The sequence below is a fragment of the Acartia tonsa genome, chromosome 5 (genome assembly GCF_053477335.1).
Source record: "Acartia tonsa isolate MP-2025a chromosome 5, ASM5347733v1, whole genome shotgun sequence".
NCBI lineage: Eukaryota > Metazoa > Arthropoda > Copepoda > Calanoida > Acartiidae > Acartia > Acartia tonsa.
This window is the reverse complement of record NC_137264.1, coordinates 7,091,922-7,114,776: the sequence shown is the minus strand read 5'-3', so window position 1 is coordinate 7,114,776 and position 22,855 is coordinate 7,091,922. Positions and strand designations below refer to the sequence as shown.

Below are 22,855 nucleotides of genomic sequence, written 5' to 3'. Positions count from 1 at the left end.
CAGTGTTGCTTGTAAAGGAAAAATTTTTGAAAAAAATAACATGGTCTCAAATGATTCCAAATTGCCTAATTCGGCGAGAAATGCAATAAAAAAAAATTTTTTGGTGGCGGCGGAAAACGGCGGCGGGCGGCGGGAGCGGCGGTCCCGCCGCCGTTTTTTTTTTAAAGATACCAATAGTTGGGGTAATTAGTGACCCAGCCCAAAAGATTTCATCCAATTATCTCTAAAACTAAGGGAGTAGCACCCAAAATAAAATTGCTGGTATGTCGTGTGACGAGTCACCACATTTCCCCCCCCCCCCCCCCTTTACTTACAATTTTGCTTCGACTCTTGTACATTTAGATTCTGATTATTCGGTTCTGACAATATACAAGTGTTAATGTCCGTTTGCCCTACCGTTTCAGTGCTTCGCTTTTATGGATGTTGTCATCCTTGTTTTTTAAAAAAAAGAAGCTAATTTATAATTCACTTTGTCCGTTCTTAAATTCATTGTAACGTTGTGGGAAAAATTTATTATTTCGGATGATATTCAAAATATACATCTGAAGTTTTTTTTTGAAGATTATTATCTTAAATATATAAAGAACATATCTAAAAGGTTTCATGATTGATTTTCTATTTTATTTTGATTTATCCCCACTAAACATTTGATTTGAAAAATGTTACAAGTTTCCTGTTTTAAATCAGTTTTGAAACTAATTTACATAAAATATTTGTTTAATATATAAATTTTAATTCTACAAGTGAAAATATTCTATTGTCCTACCGTCTGATATTGGAGCTTCGCTTTACGGATGTTATCATCCTCGTTATATTGTTGTAAACATCATGCCGTCTAAATAACATGAAAATATTAACTTTACATAATTTTAGAAATAACATTTTAAGTATTTTAAAACTCAAACTAAGAATACAATCAGATGCACTTTATAAAAGTTAAGCTTTTCTACAATTAGGTTCGGTCCGTCCGTCTCTATTTGTTAATTTCAATATGTTAGAATTGTCCCATCAATTTAAAACCTTGCATGATGATTCCTATGGACAGTTTGGTACGATTTACAAAACATTACCAGAAAGTTCGCACGTATATTTAAACATGCTAATTTTTAACCTTTTGACATCTAGATTGTAGAGCTTTGCCATATGGATGCTGTTGTTAGAAACATATACATGAATATATCAAATATACTGTACAATAATTTTGTAAATGACGCGATGTTTTTTTTTAACATTTTCGAAATAACGTGACAAATTAAAAGTTTTTTATAAACTCAAACGAAGTTCAAGATATGTCTGGTGCATATAGTGCATTTAGATCGAGTTATTTTTTTTGTGTTTCAAAAAGGGTTTGATTAGTTCAACTTTTTTCTTCATACATGTAAGATAAAAAATTACTTAGATTCTTAATTCTTTTAGGGAACACTAATCATTTTTTGGAAATATTTGTCATGTCCTTTTATATATATTTCTAGCGGTTGCGCCCTAAAACCTCTACAGTGGGAGGGGGGAAAAGTCGACCCCTATTTTCAGTTTGTGTTTAAAAAAAAAGTCTTCTTTTATTAGGAGGTGAAGATACCCCCCCCCCCCTCAAAAAAAATAGTTAAAAACTTTCCCCGGACCTACTAGAAGCTTTATTATAAAGGAGAACCATATCGGTTCAGCGGTTAGCAAGATTATTCGCTACATGCAAAAAAGGTTTACTTTATTTAATAGAATATATTTTTTTGTCTGAAGTTTAAGGTTTTGATAAAATTTTTGTTATATTTGTTTTTAAAATCATAATTTAATTTGTCCGTCAGTCCGTAACGCTATTGAAGATATGTGATTTTTTGTGAAGATCATCCTCATTTAATCCGTCAGTTGATCATACTACATATATATATGTTATATTTTTTCATGATTATCTATAGCATGTGAGAGAGATGACACAATAAGCTGTTTACACTAGTCCCCAAAAATTAATAATAACGTTTTCTTATTCATTGACTTAACAACTTTGAGGACTTTAGTGAGTTTTGATTGGTTGGTTTATTAAGATGAGTGTTCTCACGTTTCAACTACTAATCCTATGCTACAGAAAGAATGATTTTGTATATTATCATTGGTTATATACATTATACATTAACTTATCGGTCATTGTCTATATATCCCTTTAGATCTTTGCTAACATAACCTTCTTTCTCATTTGTTATCTCTCTTTTATGATTACTGAATATCTTCTCTACAACTTACTTTGTCCATTGTGCATCCATGATTTTAATGATGGGTCTGCTTCGGATCTTGGACAAAGTAGCTTCGGACAAAGTAGCTTTAGACAAAGTAGCTTCAGGACAAAGTAGCTTCAGGACAAAGTAGCTTCCGGACAAAGTAGCTTCCTAAGGAAAGTAGCCTCCACTTGTAATAAAGGTCATGGCCGCAGCGCTCGGCCCCCTGGCCTGCCTAGCCGCGGGCGGCCTATAACCTAACCTAACCTAACCAAAAAATTGTAAAAACATTATTAAAACTTGTAAAAACAATATTAAAAATTGTAAAAATCTATTAACCTCTTTTTGCAAAATCCTCGAAATTCTAAACCACCTATGTATTATCAGTTGATGTTATTTTTCTTAAATAAATGTTCTGAGGCTAACATAGGTTAGGATACGTTAGGTTATAGGCTAGGGAGCCGAGCGCCCGCGGCTAGGCAGGCCAGGGGGCCGAGCGCTGCGGTCATAATGGAGACTATTTTTCTTAGGAAGCTACTTTTCTTAAGTAAATGTCCTGAAGCTACTTTGTCCTGAAGCTACTTTGTCCGAAGCTACTTTGTCCGAAGCTACTTTGTCCGAAGCTACTTTGTCCAAGATCCTCTGCTTCTTATGGATATTGCTGATCTTGTTATATTTAGGATTGTAGTTTCACTGCCCAGGATGGACCCTTACCAATATTGTTATTCTTGTTATATTTAGGATTGTAGTTTCACTGCCCAGGATGGACCCTTATATGTATGGTGAACTTCATGATCGGTAAATTCAATTTTAGTTGCAAAGATTTTCTATCCTATAATGTAAAGTAGTAAGGTGTTTTTGTCTGTAGTGAAGGATCTCGCTAACATCTGAACCGATATGGCTCTCCTTACAGTGTAGCTTCTTATATATCTCAGGAAGGTTTAAAACTTTTTTGGGGAGGGTAACACCACCCTCCAAGAGAAATTGCCCCTAGAAAAAAATTACACCCTCCCCCGAAATCTAAATTTAAAAAATGAATTTTCGGATTCAATTCCGAAAACCCTTAAGTCCCCCTAGAAACCTCTAGGGGAGTAACCCCTAGTCATCGATGAAAGTAAGAGGATGTCTATCTGTCTGTTACGCTAACTGCTGAACTGATCGGATTCTCCTTAACAGGGTAGCTTCTCATATGTCAAGGGAAGGTTTATAACTATTTTTGAGGAGGGTACAACCACCCTTTAAAGAGAAACCAACCTGAGAAAAAAATACAACCCCCCCCCCCGCAATTTTTTTTTAAACTGAAATGAAAATGGGTGGTCGCACCCTCACAAAAAAAATCCTCCCCCACCAAAAATATTCTATCTTTTTAAATTTAAAATCAAAATCTATAGGTATTTCATTTGCCAAATAATGTTCTTATTATTAAGACGAAACTACAACATATCTTTATTGTACCTATATTAAAATTGTAAAAAGGTTGCTTTACCTAAAAGCTCCTATTGAGTAAACGTCTAATAAGATTGAATTTATCTCTGTTTCGTGTTTAAGCCTTCCCTTTTCTCAAATAATATCATATTCTTATACCAAAAAAATTACAGAGGGAAGTTTTTTACTTTAAGGGTCTGTCCGCTAATAAGTTTGTTCGTAACGGTTATTATAGTGAAAATTTTTCGCGATTACAAAACTGGTTTTAATCTTATGATTTTTATATTCAATGTTTTCATTTAAAATTGTTTGTAATACTATGCAAAACATGATTTTTCAGTATAGTATAAGAACTAGTTCTAATCCTACGGTTTCGAAGCCATATCAAAAGACTATTTTAAAATTAGTAAATTGTACATTTATATACTAATTGAGAAAGGAGAATCCTATGACGAATAGGAATAACGTTAAAAACATAGTAACTCTAAAGTTGTGTTTAAAAAAAGTTATTTATCGCATCGTATTTAGAGACATCTTTCTGCGGATATAAAATGAAAAATTATGAAAACATTTAGACCAGTAGTTTTGTTAGCCCCAAGGGGCCGATGGCCTGGGCTAACACCGGTTCTAATCCAGGGGATATCTGTCAGCTTCGAAGCCATACTGGTAATGTAATAACGTCTATATCAGTTGGGGAGTTGAATCCATTTTTATAGAAGCAGAAATATAATCTATAATTACGGTTTTGACCCTCTAAAAAACGTAATCTACTATTCCACTTTCCCCTCTCTTGTTGATGATATCATCAACGCCGATACGATTTTTGAAATGTAGCATTCCACTTTCAATAGAGGCGAAACTGGAATGATACATTTATGTTTACATATCAGCTTATTCATAAACATTGATTTCCTTATTTAAAGCGACATAATAGTGATGGTATATTCTAGTTATTATTTTCATTTCACATAAATTTTTTAAAATTATAAATAGTATTTTGTTCATTCCTACGATTAACATAATTTAAAAATAGTATGTATGATTTCAATTATGTCGATGTTAAACATGTAAATTGCCATTCCAGTTTTGCCTCTCTTGAAAAATTGTATCGGCATTGATGATATCATAACCAAGAGAGGCAAAATTAGAATGGTAGATTACAAAAATCATATCGGCGTTGATGATATCATCACCAAGAGAGGAAAAAGTGGAATGATAGATTACGTTTTTTAGAGGGTCAAAACCATAATCTTAGATTATATTTCTGCTTCTATAAAAATCCCCAACTCCCCAACTGTATACGTTTTAAGCTTCCTGCATTTATGCAATTTCACAGCAGATTTTAAAGTTATTTCAATAGTAGATTATTTTTTTTCAATTTAAAAAGCGCTTTTGCTCTACATATAATATTGTTTGTGTGTGTTTACCTGTCATTCTTGTTTCTATTTAGATGGAATGCGCTGATGACGCGAATGGAAAGGCTAAAAAGCGCCCTGTATATTGCAGCAGAGAGGAGCCAAGACTTGGATGAGAAGTAAGAAAATTCCTTAGGGTTGTGCCGGATACCGGATATTGAAACAATCAAATTACTGGATATCCAGCTAGATATCTCGTAATTTACCGGATATCCGGTGTTGGCCAGATATCCAGCCGGATAACAAATATTCGGCATTAGAAATCAGCCAGATATCCGGTATCCAGCCAAAAAACGTATCCGGCCCAACACTTCTCCTTCTCCTTAAAAGCTTTAAAATTATATAAAATACGAGTTGCTTTACCCCTCGCCTCTAGGGAGGGAAGGGGAGGTATGCAAAATATATTTTAAAGCTTCCCTAAAAAGTACAACCGATTCGAACTAACTTTTTTACTTAATATAATAACTTTGGACCTCTTCTATGAGTACTTGAGTGGAGAAGGTGGGGGGGAGGGGGGGGGGAGCAGCCACCCTTTCTTTTCGATCTTAATATCAGAAAGATAATTTTTAGGGCTAGTAGCCACGTATATGAGCTGATTTAAACTTGAGGCTGAAGCGCGGCTGCCGAGCCCTGATAAATTATAGAATAATTTTGTTTATGTTTTAGACGAGACATCACGAAGCTCTTGTATCATCATGCCTGGGTTGAGACTAACCTCAAGGTAATACCTACTAGGGAGGGAGGGGACATTGGGCTATATATTTACAGTGGTCTCCAAATTCATATAATATCATTTTCTTAATCAATGTCCAAAAAAGTCCCAAAAGTTGTTGAACTTTTGGGACTTTTATTGAATTTTGATTGGTTGGTTCATTGGTTAGAATATCCAAACGTTTCAACCACTAATTGCAATCTATAGAATGGGTAGTTTTATGTATCATCATTGGGAATGTACATAAATTTATCGGTCATTGTCTTATCCCTTTAGATCTATGAATAACTACTCAGTAATTATTGAGTGCTTTTCTCATACCAATAAATAAACCACCTTTTATATACATTTTTAAATAAAAAAAAATAATGTCTATTTCTTGTATCATATCATCTCTTTATACAGTTTAAAATGTTTTTTTTTGCCAAATAGCGGATTTTTAAAACAATATTTGCAAAACTTAGTTGATTTTTGATACATGTTGCTTGCTGGTAATTGTCCCTAGTTTTCTAATAAAATATTTTTTTTCATTTTAGTATGTTGAGCCAATGAGAGAAAGGAATGTAGCTAAAATCTTCTTTTTAAGTAAAACATTGTTTAAGTACATCATTTTTAAATACAACATTTTAAAAGCAATACATAACTGAGTAAGGTACATCTTTTTTGAAGTGTAAATGGAAAACAAAAAAAGTGTGCCCTATAAGAAGAAAACAAAACTTTTTAATTTTCATCCCCTAGGAGTTACGACATAATCGAGAAAAGCAAAGATTATTTATTTAAATTTTTGAACAACTTTGCTTTTATGAGTTGTTTCATAAAACCTCTCTATATATGATTTATTAAGGCTGAATTTCCGTGACCTTAGCAAAGCAACTTATAAAAATGGCCATTAATTAATTCCCTTCAGGAGTGGTTTAATGAAGTTTATAAAAGCAAACTTGTTCAATCTTGTTAAATAAATAATCTTTGCTTTTTTGTCTTGATTATGCGGTAACTCCTAGGGGATGAAAATTGAACTTGAAATTTTCAAATCTAATTTTCTCAAAAAAATCCTTGTTAGAATATTTTGAAAATTTCAGGATTTAATCTTGATATAAATGTAAAACTTTTGTTTTCTTCTTATAGTTCACACTTTTTTTGTTTTACATTTAAAAGTCAAGAAAGATGTGAAGGGGGATTAAAATGGCCCCACATAAAATATTTTCTTGTGCTTAGAAACTAACATTTTTGGAAAAAAAATTCTCAAGGGTATTTAGATGATTAGGGTCTCTTTATTGGAGAGGGGCGGGGTGGATGGTTAAACAATAGGAAAGATCATTTTCATTGTTTTTTAAAACAGAAATGGCTTAAAAAGTTATGTAATTAAAAAAAGTAGCTAAAAAATGCATAATCAAGAAGATATGAGCTGTATAACTGTATCAGGCTCTATGAACACGAGCGTCCTCACCTGGACAACATCCAGAGAGACGTCTTCAGCCACGTCCAGGCAGGATTTAATAGGATACCTTATTGAAAAGTAGCTGCGCTAATAATCTTTTTACATATTTTCTAGTATGGCTTCGAAATCGATTTATATCCGTTAGATTAGAATAGGTTCTCAGCTATACTGAAAAATCATGTTTAGCATCGTATTAGACAATATGTACTAATAAAAATCATAAAATAAATACCAGTTTTGTTAGCCCGAGACTTTAGTCTTTTTCATTTTAATAATCGCGGCAAGCTGTCTATAATATTATGTGATAAATAACTATCCTTGGTTTTTTTGGGGGGCTAAAAGGCCAAAAAAAAGCAAAGACTAATTTTGAAATTAAGAGAAATTACAAGAAAATATTCTGTCTAATAACACGTACAAGATATTATGCTTAAAAATGTTAGGTAACTATTTTAAGACATCCTATTAATTTATAAATTTAGGACTGCGCCCCTTTCGTGGCTGGGGTCTAAGGTTCCAGATGATCAACATACTACAAAAGACAGCAAGTCGGCAGCCAAAAGAAATGACAAGATCAGCATTTTTTTCTCTTCTTTATAAAAAAAACTGTATAATATCCCATGGTGCTGTTATTTCATCAACAAAAAAGTATTTTTAAGACATTATAAGACTTATGGATAAGAATACTTGATCTTGGCCATATCTGAAAAAATTAGCTCTTCAACAAGAAGCAGCGTATAGTACCTATCAAAAGATTACGTCAAACAATACAAATGACCAATGATAGGCCAGTATACATTTTACAAATGGTCAATCAAAATGTATACTGGGCTATCATTAGTCATTTATCTTGTATGACGTCATTTCTTTATGCTGTTTTCTTTAACAGTCATTATGTTGAAATTATCTTTCAATCTTTGGCGTGCACATACACGGGTGTTTACGCTTCATACATTACACACCCCCTTTTACACGCCTTTGCTGTAGTAACACTGCTTCCAAGAGACTACTCATTCTATTTTTGAAGCAGGGTTTTTTGCTGTTTGTATGTTATCATTCTTAAACGCCACAAAAAAATATCTCACAGAAAAAGACAGTCCAAAAAATAGCCTTGGATTGTCCTTTTTTTCAGCCAGAATACACTGGGATAGGACTGTTCATACAAATAATCATATAAAATATGTGGACATTATAATTTATTTTCAGTTGTCCTATCTATCCCAACATTCACCATAACAGGGTAAAAATAATGAATTCCAAATATGTAATTAATTCTTGCCTAAAAAATGAACACATAGACTGAAGCAACTATTTACCTCATAGTATTTTACTTTTGTATCCAATAGGTAGTTACTTTTTAAGATTTAAATTTATTTATACATTTTTTACATTTTTGTTTATATTTGTATTGTTTACTCTAATATGCAGCTTTAATAAAATATTTTAAATTTTGTTTTCTTCTTATTTTTAAAAAAAGTGTAGCTTTTTCTAAAATTAGGGTTGGTCCGTCCGTACGTTTGTCTGTAACGGATAGCTTTTTTCATTTACTTAGAATTGTCTAATCGATTTCAAACATACAGATTTTTAACTTTTTGACAACAACTTTTTTATTCTAAATAATTATCCTTCAACTGATATTTTGAAATAATAACTCATAGGACAACAAGGTCCAAAATAATAAGAAAAGCAGCTCTATAATTAAAATATATATCCTGCATTTACGCAATTTTGTAACGAATGTATGCATAATTTTGTTTACTTTTAAATTAATGTTCATATTATAATATTTTGCCACTTTACAACAATTATTTTCCATTTGTTCTTCATTCTGATTTAAGAGTTTCGCTTTTTTGGTTGTCGTCGTCCTTGTTTTTTCTCAATTATTTTGATAGGGTAGCAAAACAATAACAAGGATGACAACATCCATAAGTAGCGAAGCTCAAAAATTATGGATGGATATCCGGAAAAAATTAACTTAATTGCAGTTTCATAAAAAAAAACATTAAACTAAAATTCACGAAACCTTATCAGATTTATAAAGTGAAAATCTAGGAATTGATCTAACACCTCAGCAAATCTTAATGAAACTTTGTGGGGAAGTGTGAAGCAAATCTCGATAAAACTTAATAAAAGTATGCAGAATATGAAAGTATTCAATCCCTGAAAATTTCAGCCATCTATGTTGAATAGGAATTGAGAAACTCATGAAAACTTAAAAATGTAGGAATCGATCTAGCACCCCAACCAACTGACGAATCTTAATGAAACTTGGTGAAAATATGAAGACTGTTAACATAATTAATCCCTGAAATTTTCAGCTCTCTATTTTTTATAGGAGCCGAGAAAATCACGTTTCCCCCTTTCTGTCTCAGACAGACGGACGGACGGACATTTCGAATTATAGAGTAGCTTCGCTACTAAAAAAGAAAAATTCCTAAAAACTAAAGTATAAACTGTCTGGTGATAAAAATTAAAAAAGAATTTAATGTAATCAAATTAACGATCAAACTTGTCGGACGTATATAAATGTAAAAAGGCTTCGCCTCCAATAATAAAAAGTTTCCATATTACAAAATGCAACAACAGTACACTGTTTTGACGTAGTTTATGTACCTAGCGGATATCCTCTACAAGTCTTGTTTGTCGGCGGTTCAGAAAGTACATTAAATATTATTTGGTTAAGGGATGGCAATCCGATTTCGATCTGGATTAATCCGCCAATTTTTGAATTTATTTTTTCCACTATGGCTTAGAAACCGAATAATATATCCGCTAGATTAGAACTTAATCTCACCCATACTGAATAATCATGTATAGCATCGTATTACAGACAATTTGCAACGAATATTCAATTAAAAATCATATAATAAATACCAGATTTGTTTGTCCGGGCCTTCAACCTCTCGGGCTAATAAAACTTATTTTTTGTCATTTTAATAACGGCGGAAAGCTGTCTACAGTACAATGCAATAAATAACTATTACCATTGACCTATCCCAGGGAAAAAATTGTAAGAATTAAGAGGACTGAAAGCATTTTTTTCTATTTTCTCCCCTCTTTGATGAAAAAAAAACTAAAAAATATGTGAAAGGGGGCATAATATGAATAAAACAAGGATGACAACATCCATAAGTAGCGAAGCACAAAATTTCGTGGATGGGACTGACGGTCATTGTTGTTTTCTTCAAACGACGGGAAATTTAATTTTGATATCTTTAACTGAAAAAATTTTGAAAATCGATTAATAAACACCAAAGATATGGGGGGAAAATGTAAAAAATATAAAAATAGCCAAAAACCTGCAAAAAGGCAGTCTGACCGTCATTGTTGATTTCTTCAAATGAGCGGAAATTTAATTTTGATATCTTTTACTGAAAAAAATTTGAAAATCGGTCCATAAACACCAAAGCTATGGGGGAAAATGTAAAAAAAATATAAAAATAGCCAAAAACCTGCCAAAAAGGCAGTCTGACCGTCATTGTTGTTTTCTTCAAACGAAGGGAAATTTAATTTTGATATCTTTAACTGAAAAAAGTTTGAAAATCGGACCATAAACACCACAGATATGGGGGAAAATGTAAAAAATATAAAAATAGCCAAAAACCTGCAAAAAGGCAGTCTGACCGTCATTGTTGTTTTCTTCAAAGGACGGAAAATTTAATTTTGATATATCTACCTGAAAAAATTTTTAAAATCGGACCATAAACACCAAAGATATGAGGAAAAATGTGGAAAATAAAAAAATAGCCTAAAACCTGCTAAAAAGCCGTCCGACCGCTATTGATGTTTTATAGTTAATTGTGCTCCTTAATGATGGGAATGTTGTCAAAAAATTTCAGCTTTCTATCTTTTATAGGAGCTGAGTAAATCCCATTTCCCCCATAGCGTTACGGACTGACGGACTGACGGACGGACTGACGGACGGACTGACGGACGGACTGACGCACGGACTAACGGACGGACAAAGTGAATTATAGAGTAGCTTCGCTACTAATAAAGAGTTCTTAAAATATTTTTCCATTTCATCCCCTTCCTTGCTGGAAAAAAACTAGGAAGGAAAAAAAATTGCAGCAGGGGAAAAAATGAATCTTGTGCAGAATATACACCCATGCCCTATCCCTGACTCCCTGACTGAAAGTTTAGTACTTACTTTTCTGCAGGTGTCCAATTTGATCTTTAATTGTTGGTAGTGAAGTAAATCCTGTTCTAATTTGTCCAAATCCATTTCACCTTCATCAGAAGCGGATCATGTCGGATTTACGCAATACAGCCAGGGAGTGAGGAGACATTGGGATATACACTGCACTAGTCTCAACATTTTTATAATAACGCTTTCTTATTCGTTAGCTTAACAACTTTGGGGACTGATACTGAATTTTGGTTGGTTGGTTTTTAATCTACAGAAGGGGTAACTTTTGTGTCATCATTGGGGATGTTATCAATTTATCAAATGAGGACCTGCATTGGTTCAGTGGTTAGTGTGATCTTAGTGGACAGAAGAAAAATCTTTTTGAAATTATATGAGATGTTGCTGCGTATTTGCGACATGATCCAACCTTTCATCTTCAAATTTAATACTTTTCTTAGTAACTCTTTTCTTTGTCCAAGGATTTCTACAGAAATAGAAAAATTTTCCAATTTTTAATTAACACTTTAGTACGATCATTGCTCCTCTAGAATCAACATATTTTGATTTAAAGGTGTGTACGTCCAAAATTTCAGCATTTAGAGCATGGAAAGAAAACAAAGTAGCGGTTTCGTCATATTTTCACAGGAGCTTTATATAGGATATTTTAGGTAAATGTTAATGATCGCCCCATAGGGATAGGAAATTGGCCCCGCAGGGGCTACAAATAGGAGAAAAGCTACTGTAAAAATAAGACGAAATCCGCTACTATGTTTTCATTCTATGATCCCAGCATTTTTTTTATATTTGAAGCCAAATCTTGTTTAAAGATTCTATTATAAATAGGAAGATTTATAAGACAATTAAACACTCAGTATTGCATAGTAATCTCAGGTGAAAACTTTTTTATGACGTTTTGTATAATTATATTTAGGGGTGTATATTCTGCATGGGATCCCCCTCCACGGGGGAAAAACTAAGGGGGGGGGGGGAATAAAATATTCTTGCTGCCGGGTGTAAAAAAGGAGGGGGCGGAAGTGACACTTTTTGAAACCAAAACTAAAAGTCAAAGGAACTTAACTAAATAAAGAGTTACAGCCCTTAGTTTCGGCATGGTAGTTGCTTTAGAGAGGAACAATATTGAACTGTGAAGAAACGGCTGCATAATCGTCGCTTTCGCCATAAAACGCCGAAATTGTTTTTTGTCTTATTAAGTGTCAAGTGCAAATTATAATAAATTGAACGGCATCATACTTCTAGTAAAACAACACTTCTCTATTGCATCAGCAGCCTTCCACTTTCCTGTCGTTCCTTATATTTGAATTTGGTGAGAAAAGACACAAAAAAAATTATTGGGAGCGGCGGTCAAATCTTAGAGCTGTAACTCTTTATTTGGTTGAGTTCCTTTGACTTTTAGTTTTGGTTTTAAAGTGTCACTTCCGCCTCCCCCCTTAATCTTTTGCAGAATATACAATACAATCCGGATTAAATTAAGCTTTGCTTTCATAAAAGCTGTCATCCTTGTTATCAATTAAAAATCCTTGAAAACAAAATGTAAAGAAATTAATGTAAAAGTTTCTTGATGTAAAATACAAATTTTCCAATTCTTAATTATCACTTAAAACCAAACAAAAATATTATTTCAAGGAAGGAAATATTCTATTCATTTCTCAAATAGTATTATATTTGTACATTTTGTAAAAGATTCTCGGTTAAAATAGTCACAATATGAAACAGACAACTAACACTTTAATTGCGCGACCTTTGTTTGAAAGCGCTTTTTGCTCGCTATGAAACTAGACGCTAGCAAAGCATCAGTAGGGATAATTTAACAATGCTAACGTCTTAGTTGTAAATTTAGTTTGGGCCTAAACTCGGTCAAATTACATTCTTTTAATTGAGCGGCCTTTATAGTACCCTTAATGATTAAAATTCAAGGCTGATGAAAATTGGACCAAGTAGGATTTATAAGAGATTGTATTTTTTCATAACTTTGAAGAATGCTTGTTTGCAAAAGGATGGGAACGTCATTAGTTCTGGAGAAAATCACCCCAAGTTCACTTTGAGGGGGGGGGGAGTATCTTTACATCATAGAGGCATGGACGTTCAAGCTTTTATCAAAGGATGGGGGGGTTATCACACCTTTATCCCCCCCCCTGAAGGTCCCTGAATCTTATTTTATTACTATTTCTTAAAATCCCAAAACTAATGGTGTGCAAACTTAGTCTGTGTAGCAAGCAGCTTGCTAGTAAGCAGTCTTCAAAGTACCCCAAAAAAGACCTTTCTTGAAAAATCTAACTTCATCCAGAAAGCTATACCTAGGTACTATACCTGGAAATAAATCAGGGGACAAGAGTTTATATTGTGTGCTTGTTGCTTTACCTAAAACAAAATATTACATTTTATAACTTATTTAACTTAAAAATTAGCACAGCAATTCAAAATTGACAGCACAGCATTTCTGTAATTAGCGTTTCTAATATCTATTAATCTATACTTCACACCGAGGAGGGGAAAATGTTTTTAAACTATTTTTTTTTTTCATTTTTCTCTCACATATTTTTTATACAACACACCCGCCTCCACCCTTCTTTGCCGGGGATCAAATAGAACATATAAACCCCACCATTGTCCTATCCCTGTCAAGTTTCCAGAGATCACGTATCTTATTTATATCACTTAAACTCACCAGAGATGAACAAAGCAGACGTTTTCAGCACGACATCTTCTTTATGACTTTCAGTGGCACTGGCTGTAAACCGTACACCTGTGTACCACAGCTGTTTCAGTGTACGCAAACCTGTTACTTGGCTCCCGCATTTTTTAATTATAAGATTATACATGTCAAATATTCTGAAATTTTTAACAAAAAAATATGATTAAATTCGACATCATTCACTAGCCTTACAAGAGAGAGATAATGGAAATGTATGATGAAGCTAAAAAATAATTTATTGATAGATAAAACAATAACAAATTTCTATTGAATATTATTTTAAAGAACTTTCTAAAAGTTCAATAGAATTTCTTTTTGTTCTAATCTCCAAAACAAAGATGGGTTAAAATTTTGTTAACAAAATTTTTAATAAACTGAATCTAATAAATAAACTATCTAGACTTTTATCACTACTTATATAATTATTAACTTTTTTTTCTGAAGCCCAAGAAAATGGTACGACTGGGATTTTCATTCCAGGGAATGTATGTCTTCAGATGACAATGTTATTTTTTGTGAAAAACAAATCAAAACAATTTAATTAATAGATACAGAATATTTGGACAAGGACAAGAATTTTGTAGTTACAAAGCATCTTGTTACATTCTCTTGTCCCCCTCTTCATCTTCACTATCAGAATTATCATCTACGCCTTCCTCCTGATTGTCTGGGATATCATCATCTTTCATGGCTTTAACCTCTTCTTCCCCCTCAACTAGTGGAACATCTTCTGAAAAGGGGGGGGGGGTTTTTAATGCAACCATCTCGTAATCAGTGATTAAATGGCACTTAGAATTCAAATTTCGATCAGAAATTTTGCATCAATAATCCTTGGTAGGTCTATTTTCCCTAAATCGAACAAAAAGTTGGAAATGTAACGGCTAACGGCTGGCGGCTCAGCTGTTTTGCCATTTTATTACTATCTTAAGAGCAAAAAAGTCACGAAACCTATTTTCACATAATACTTTTTCTCACTCAAAAACCTTATCAAACGGTTCTAGCCGGTAGCTGTTGGTACTAGAAATTTAAAAATTGGTTATTGCTATCATTTAATATGCATTAAACCAAAAATACGTTTTAAAAAGTTGATTCCTACGTAATTAATGATGAATTTGCCCTGAAAATAGGCAAAAAACGGCTAAACGGCTGAGCCGCCAGCCGTTACTTTTCCAACTTTTTGTTCGATTTAGGGAAAATAGACCTACCAAGGATTATTCATGCAAAATTTCTGATCGAAATTCGAATTCTAAGTGCCATTTAATCACTGATTACGAGATGGTTGCATTAAAAACCCCCCCTTTAGTTTTATGAGTTGAGTGGGTGACTGACAAAAAAGCATTTGCTACAGAGGGTTCTAAGGGGAAAAAGAATAAGAGTTGATTCAGGGGTGTATATTCTGCACAAGATTCATTTTTTCCCCTGCTGCAAATTTTTAATTTTTTCCCCCTCCTGGTTTTTTTTCAAGCAAGGAAGGGAGGAAAATGGAAAGAAAATTCAGAACTCTTTATTCTTTTTATATTATCCCCCTTCCCACACATTATCTTAGTTTTTTTTCTTCACCAAGTAGGGTCAATTTTGCAAAATATACACCCATGAGTTGATAACCCCTCCCTATTTCATTGAACCTTCTTCCACACGCAGAATCATAGCAGTAGACTGAAATGTATTAAAACCAGTTTTAGTTCAAGCGGATGTAGTAAATAAATTGTAACGTATTCTTTATATAAATATGCCTGTAGCCCAAAAATATTGAGAATTTCATGAAAGTCGGTCAAGATGCGCAAATTTTTAAAATGTGTTTCATACAGACAAATGACAAGAAAGCATTTAAATGCGGAATATGTGCCTTACTATTAAAACACTTTAAAACCTGACTCACAGGTGGTATTATCTATGCGTAAAGGGGGGGGAGGCCCGAGGGGGTTTATTGCACTTAGAATCCCAATTTCGTTATTGAACTGGACATGTGTAATCCTTGGTAGGTCTATTTTCCCTAAATTGAACAAAAGTTGGAAAAGTAACGGCTAACGGCTGGCGGCTTAGCCGTTTGGCTGATTTTCAGCAATTTCCCCATAGAAATGTCAAAAGCACTATCAACCGCACATCAAACTCTTGGCCTCTCACAGCCTCTTTTCTTCTTTTTTTGTATGATTCCAGGGGTGTATATTCTAAACGGGTTACCCTGCTAAAGGAGGGGAAATATAAAAAATATGTGAAAAAGAGAAAAATATCAACAACAAAAAAAGAGCTCTGAAAACATTTTTTCCCCAGCCTTGGGGAAAAAACTAAATTATAAAATATCTTGTCGGCAGTGTTTCGGAGCCGGAGCCGGGAGCAGCAATATTTTTGGTGGAGCCGGAGCCGGATCCGGAGCCGTATTTTTCGTTAAAAACGGCTCCGGCTCCAGATTAGCCAAAAGTGATTTTTTAAAGTAATAATATAATTTGGCAACGGTCTATTTCCATATAATAAACTGAAAAACTATTGTTACTTAACAAATAGACACACATCCTTCTACTTTTATATAGCTTTAATCAAATAAAAGCAAAATATTTTATGTTATTTATTTTATTTTATCAATTTCATTAATGAACAAAAGTTGATATATTAATTTTAAGGTAGGATCCGGAGCCGCATCAAAATTAAACGGCTCCGACACCCTGCTTGTCGGGGTAAAAAAAATGAGTAAGGAGTAGGTACTAGAAAAATGACATATTTTGCAGCAGGGGAAAAATGAATCTTGTGCAGAATATACACCCCTGTATGATTCTAAACCACTGCCCGTCATACCATAGAAGATAAAAATGTTGTTTACATCAATCAATGTTATTTTACAACAACTAAGTTACATTTTCACTAAATCAAAGAGTTAAGCAATGGGATACAATGCTAACAATTGGAAGATATAACAGATCAGAAGTTTTAGCAGTGTCTTAAAATATTTTTTACAGAGCGCGCGCCTAGATATGTGCGCGGTAAAATCTGCGCATTTTTGCATGCATACAATGTTGGTAAAAGTTGCAACAGTTAATATGATATTACCTAGACCAAGGGCACGTCTCTTGACATCTGCTATGGTTTCTCCTTTAACAACAGCCTCGGGTAAAAGTGTATCCATCTAAAAATTGAACAATGTACATTGTTATATAAAAGTTACAGCATGTCTGTCTGTGTAATGTGTATCTGTAGTGAAAGATCTCGGATATTGTAAAGACTGATACGACTTTACTTTTCTTCTTATTTTGAAACTTAACATCCCCCCCCCCCCCTCCTAGAGTCCACTAATGGCGCAGCCGCTAACCCTTATATAAAGTGTGTGTTGCAAAGGGGGGGGGGGGCCGGGGGGGTTAATGCAACCATCTCGTAATCAGTGAGCAAATGGCACTTAGAATTCGAATTTCCATCTGAAATTTTGCATGATTAATACTTGGTAGGTCTATTTTCCCCAAATCGAACAAAAAGTTGAAAAAGTAACGGCTAACGGCTCAGCCGTTTAGCCGTTTTTTGGCTATTTTTAAGGCAAGTCTGCCATAAATTATGTAGGAATCAACTTTTTGAAACATATTTTTGCTTTAAATCATGTGAAATGATACAAAAAAAAAACATTATTAGATTTCCAGTACCAGCAACAAGCGGCTAGAACCGTATGAAAACGTTTTGGAGCAGCAAAGAGTATTACGTGGAGATAGGTTTCGTGATGAATTGCCTTCAAAATAGTTTTAAAGTGGCTAAACGGCTGAGCCACCAGCCGTTAGCCGTTACTTCTCCAACTTTTTGTTCAATTTAGGGAAAATAGACCTAACTAGGATTTCTCGTGCAATTCGAATTCTAAGTGCTATTTGCTCACTGATTACTAGATGGTTGCATTAACCCCCCCCCCCCCCCCCTTATCTCGCTAACCGCTAAACCGATGTGTTTAATTCACCAAGTATGGGTTTGACTGAACTATTTTTGGGAAAGAATTAAGAGGTAAGTCATGCAGCTTAAATAATAAACATACATAATTTTATGGTGAGTAATACAAAAGACATCTTTTAATTTGTACCTATGAAACTGATGAATATAATTAAATTGTTCTTGTTAAACATTTCAGTTGTACAGAGGTGAATTCTTTTCAAAAAATTAGGGTCGCTGCATCGCTGGTGAGGCAAAATTGCTTTTGTGAAAAATCCTCAAAATCAGATAAAAAAATTATACAAATTAAACAAAATCTTATGTTATTGCCCTTCTATCATTTTATTTCATTTTTGTAGATTTTTAATGGGATTTCGGAGGATTTTCACAAAAACAATTTTGCCTCACTATCGATGTAGCGACCTTACCTAATTGTTTTTAAGAATCCGCCTCTGAACTCTTTCATGTATAAAATCGTTTTTTATGGAACTATTCAATTATGTAAACCAATAACAAAAAAGCTACGGATTATTTTCTAATAAGCTTAATTACAAACCAATACATACAGAAAAGTACAGGTGTTACTTTAGGCGTCATACAGTAGTATTTATCAGGGATCTAAAGGGATAAGGCAATGGCAGATAAATTGATGCACATCCCCGATAATGATACACAAAATTACCCCTTCTGTAGATTAAAATTAGTGGATGAAATGAAACGTTTGAACACTCAACTAAAGGAGCCAACCAATCAGAATTCACTAAAGACCCCAAAGTTGTTTAGACAACGAATAAAAAAATGTTATAATAAAACCTTGGGGACTGATGTTATAAACAGTCCAATGTTCCCTCACTCTCTGATAAAACCATTTAATATATAAATACCTATTTAATTAGGTAAACCAATAACAAACAAGGATGACAACATCCATAAAAGCGAAGCTCTGAAATGGTAGGACAAACGGACATTAACACTTGTCAATGTATAATGTCAGAACTGAATAATCAGAATGCGAATGTATAAGAGTCAAAGCAAAATTGTAAGTAAATTTGTTGAAAAACTGCTTGATACAGGATAATGTTTATGGATATACTTACATTTTTAGGACTTTATTATAGAGTTGCTTCGCTTATAATATTGTACTTTGTTGTCCCAGGAATCAGTATACCAAAAATCAGACCAATCGGATAATTAGGTCACATACAAATTTGTTGTTAAAAATGTAAAAAAATCAACATATTTAAAATGGACGTACGGACATTAAGGTAATGATTATAGAGTTGGTACGCTTTCTAACTCGTACCTAACTATTACAGGAATCACCATGCAAAATTTGAAATCGATAGGACAATTCTAACATGCTTAAATTAACGAAAAAAGCTATTTTAAAAAGTAGAAAAATCAACATGTTTAAAATGGACGTACGGACATTTTGGTAATGATTATAGAGTTGTTACGCTTACTAAATCGTACCTAACTACTAAAGGAATCACCATGCAAAATTTGAAATCGATAGGACAATTCTAACATGTCTAAATTAACGAAAAAAGCTATCCGTGACGGACGGACGGACGTACGGACGGACGGACCGACCCTAAATATAGAAAAGCTTCGCTTTTAAAAAGCTAGAGATTGTTTCATAATAAGCTTACCTATTTTAAAAAAATTAAAAGTACAAAAGTCCTAGGTCCTAAGTCTAAGAAAATTATGGCTAATTAAGTAGAAATCAAGTCTAGATGTTTTTACCTTTCTCTTAGCTGGTGCTTTGTAAGATCCCATGCCAGCGGCACGCAAGGATTCCTCAATCGTATAGGGCTCAAGCTAAAAGGCAAAAAAATAATCATTAACAATTGAAGGATAAAAAGTATACTAACGCCATTGCAAGTATCAGAACTTAATAAGCAGAATACTTATATTTTTAGTACTTGACTATGGATATGCGTCAATTATAACATTAGACTTTGTTGTCATAGAAATCATCATGATTTTAAAAATCAGACGAATCGGATATTTATACCATACAAAAGTTATTGTCAGAAAGTTAAATATAATCATGTTTTAAAAATGAATGAACGTACGGCATTTTATGGCAATAGAGTTGCAACGCTTTCTAAATCGTACCTAACTTTTACAGGAACCATCATGCAAACTTTTAAATTCGACAATACAATTCTAACAAATCCAAATTAACGAAAATAGCTATTCGTTACGGACGGACAGAAATATAGAAAAGCTTTTGTTTTTAATTGAAAATATTACCCTCAGATTCTTAACTCTAATCTTGTGAGGTTTTCCCCTGACATGCGCTTTGAAAGCATCTCCGTTTATAAAGTCTTTCCTAAGATTTAAAAATTATGTAAATAGGTATGTATAAGGTAATTAAATATAAATATGTTTAGGGATCTAAAAAAAAAACAGTGACCGAGCAATTGATGTACAACCCCAATGACAATACACAAAATTATCCTTCCTATAGTTGAAACGTTAAGACACTACACTTCCTCAAAGTTATTGAGCCAACGCACAAGAAAACGTTATTATAAAATTTTGGGACAAGTGTAATAAACAGTTAAATATCCCCTCCATTCCGGTTATAAAATGCCACCAAAAATATGTCAATTTTAAGAAAAATCAGTTGACTAGGTACCTATGAATGAGAAACATGGAATACTTACGCGCAGTGAACACAGTAGAACTGAGCCATACCCGGTTTGTCAAAGTCAACTGGCCGTGACAATAGATTCTCAACTACGCCAGGCTTCAGGTCATCGTCAATCTGGTCAAGATCCTATAAGAGTAAGTATGGATATGAATTGTTACATATGATCTTGTATACAGGGGTGTATATTTTTTCCCCTGCTACAAATTCTTTTTAGTTTTTTTCCAGCAAGGAAGGGGGAAAATGAGAATATATTTCAGAACTCTTTATTTTAATCATATTATCCACCCACCCATATATTATTTTAGTTTTTTTCACCAAGGAGGGGAGAAGAATGGAAAAGAAATGTTTTCAGTTCTTTTAATTTTTACAATTTTCCCCCAACGACATAATTTTTTCACCCCCTCTAGCAGGGTCAACCATGCAGAATATTCACCCCTGTTGATATGAATTGTTAGATCTTGTATAAGGGATAAAATGTACACTTAATTGGAAGGACTGATCGAGAACGCCATTTTTAGTTAAGTTTCGATTTGGGCTAGCTAGCCTAAAGTAAGACCGCAAAATTGCAAAATCCTAAGGTTTCATTAACTTTATGTAAAATTGCAAGATTTCTGGAAATAATCTATTTAACTATCCTACGATTACTAAATGCCTTTGGAACAAGATAAATATATGCCCTTTTTAGATTTTTACGGATATGGTGGAAAAACAGACAATAAAAATTATTTTTAAACACCACTATAGAGAAGCGTTCAGAAGGGGGATGTATCCTATTCAACCCTTTGCCAAACTAGAGGGGGTGTTTGATACATCCCCAAGGTGTCCATTGGTCCAACCCCCATTGACAAGGATCTACACCGTCTGATACACCCCTCTATAACTGAGAGGGGTGTCAAGTTAAAATAGTCACACCCCACTTAATTTAAGGGATGTGTGATATATATTTACGCGCTTCGCGGGTCAATCAAAGAGAGCAGATATTGAGTATGTTGACCCCGCCCCCTATGAAAACCCTGTGCACGCACTTGCTACCTTGGTCCTCCTCTTTAATCTTAATTTCCTCCTCATTTTTGAATCATTGTTGTGGACCCTCTTTCTTCTCTGGATACCTCCCATCTTATTTCTCTCTGCAATTCGGTTTCAAATTATTGGTGGAAAAGTTTGAACACAGTATGCACCAACCAATCATGATTAAATAAAATGAGGTTCTTCGACTAACAAATGAAAGAATTTTGACAAGGGATCTACAGGTATATGATAATTGCCGATAAATTGATGTAAATTAAAATCCCCAATGACTATACACAAAATTTACCCCCTTCTGTAGTTTACAATTAGTGGATAAAACTTGATGAACCAACATTACCCCGTCCCGTTTTAGAAAAATTTTGTTAAAATTTTTGCCCCCAGCCATAATATATGGTTGATTTATGCAAAATAATGACCCATGCAAAATATTTTTTCTGTAATGTAATTTTTTATTTTTTTTACTCGAAAATCTAAAAATATCCTACCAATTCGAACGTTATTTAACACAAATAAAAAAAGCATTTATTTCTCAATGCAAGTACATATTTAAAATAAAGCTTTTATTCTTTGCGATATCATGGACGTATGTAACTTATATATTAAGTAGCTACGCTATTGAATACCATTTTATCCAGGGATAAACTGATGCACATCCCAATGATGATACACAAAATTACCCCTACTGTAGATAACCCTTGGTTAAAACGTTTGGTCACAACTTTAAGAATAAACCAATAAAAAGGGGGGTGGGGAATGTGGTGACTCGTCACACGACATACCAGCAATTTTATTTCGAGTGCTACTCCCTTAGTTTTAGAGATAATTGGGTGAAATCTTTTTGGTTGTGTCACTAATTACCCCAAGTTTTGGTATCTTTAAAAAAAAAACGACGGCGGGACCATCGCTCCCGCAGCCACCCAAAAAAAAATTTTATTGCATTTCTCGCCGAATTAGGCAATTTGGAATCATTTGAGACCATGTTTTTTTTCAAAAAAATTTCCCCTTACAAGCAACCCTGCACAGGAGTAGCCAGTATTTTGAAAAATACCAGAACTTGGGGTAATTATTGACACAACCAAAAAGATTTCACCCAATTATCTCTAAACTAAGAAAGTAGCAACCAAAATAAAATTGGTGGTAAGTCGTGTGACGAGTCACCACATTCCCCACCCCCCTTTATTAGAAAATGTCCCCAAAGTTGTTTGGGAGTTAGTGCAATAAACAATAATCTCCCAGC

General features: G+C 33.7%; 3 protein-coding genes across 9 annotated transcripts in view; 1 reads left to right on the top strand and 2 right to left on the bottom strand.

Moving 5' to 3' along the window:
* Window positions 1-14,169, bottom strand: part of Slimp (Seryl-tRNA synthetase-like insect mitochondrial protein) — a 40,765-nt gene extending 26,596 nt beyond the window's left edge. For all 5 annotated transcript variants that reach the window (XR_013879405.1, XR_013879406.1, XR_013879407.1 and 2 more), the window contains exons 1-4: window positions 14,007-14,169; window positions 13,649-13,699; window positions 11,748-11,804; window positions 11,342-11,421 (exon numbers count right to left, since the gene is read on the bottom strand). Coding sequence is in view for 1 of the 5 variants with exons in the window: in XM_080160056.1 (XP_080016182.1) it covers window positions 11,342-11,421; window positions 11,748-11,804; window positions 13,649-13,699; window positions 14,007-14,160 (342 nt within the window). In the remaining 4 variants the exon portion in view is untranslated. The remainder of the gene's footprint in view (window positions 1-11,341; window positions 11,422-11,747; window positions 11,805-13,648; window positions 13,700-14,006) is intronic.
* LOC145318651 (uncharacterized) lies at window positions 1,324-8,640 on the top strand. 2 transcript variants are annotated; one of them, XM_080160061.1, is made up of 7 exons: window positions 1,324-1,378; window positions 2,946-3,002; window positions 5,080-5,163; window positions 5,711-5,765; window positions 6,293-6,316; window positions 7,180-7,242; window positions 7,674-8,640. In XM_080160061.1, coding segments are annotated over exons 1-7 (315 nt in total). In that variant the 5' UTR covers window positions 1,324-1,376; the 3' UTR covers window positions 7,704-8,640. The 2 variants fall into 2 exon arrangements, with proteins under 2 accessions (XP_080016187.1, XP_080016188.1); XM_080160062.1 differs by lacking the exon at window positions 1,324-1,378 and having other exon boundaries at window positions 2,928-3,002.
* LOC145318650 (zinc finger protein 593 homolog) lies at window positions 14,169-22,353 on the bottom strand. Of its 2 annotated transcripts, none has more exons than XM_080160060.1 (7): window positions 22,312-22,353; window positions 21,622-21,803; window positions 20,603-20,715; window positions 20,187-20,265; window positions 19,674-19,748; window positions 17,076-17,151; window positions 14,169-14,763 (listed from the first exon to the last, which is right to left on the bottom strand). In XM_080160060.1, the coding sequence occupies exons 2-7, from the start codon at window positions 21,703-21,705 to the stop codon at window positions 14,633-14,635; spliced, it is 558 nt and encodes a 185-aa protein (XP_080016186.1). In that variant the 5' UTR covers window positions 21,706-21,803; window positions 22,312-22,353; the 3' UTR covers window positions 14,169-14,632. The 2 variants fall into 2 exon arrangements, with proteins under 2 accessions (XP_080016186.1, XP_080016185.1); XM_080160059.1 differs by having other exon boundaries at window positions 21,622-21,833; window positions 22,242-22,345.
* Between the last annotated feature and the right edge of the window lie 502 nt (window positions 22,354-22,855).

Coding starts and splice junctions, on each gene's coding strand:
- LOC145318651 (XM_080160061.1), top strand. Junction 3,003..5,079: donor TATGGTGAACTTCATGATCG/GTAAATTCAATT, acceptor GTTTCTATTTAG/ATGGAATGCGCTGATGACGC. Junction 5,766..6,292: donor GGGTTGAGACTAACCTCAAG/GTAATACCTACT, acceptor TTTTCATTTTAG/TATGTTGAGCCAATGAGAGA.
- LOC145318650 (XM_080160060.1), bottom strand. CDS start 21,705: ATGGGAGGTATCCAGAGAAGAAAGAGGGTCCACAACAATGATTCAAAA. Junction 20,266..20,602: donor TTCTACTGTGTTCACTGCGC/GTAAGTATTCCA, acceptor TTTAAATCTTAG/GAAAGACTTTATAAACGGAG. Junction 19,749..20,186: donor TTAGAGTTAAGAATCTGAGG/GTAATATTTTCA, acceptor TTTGCCTTTTAG/CTTGAGCCCTATACGATTGA.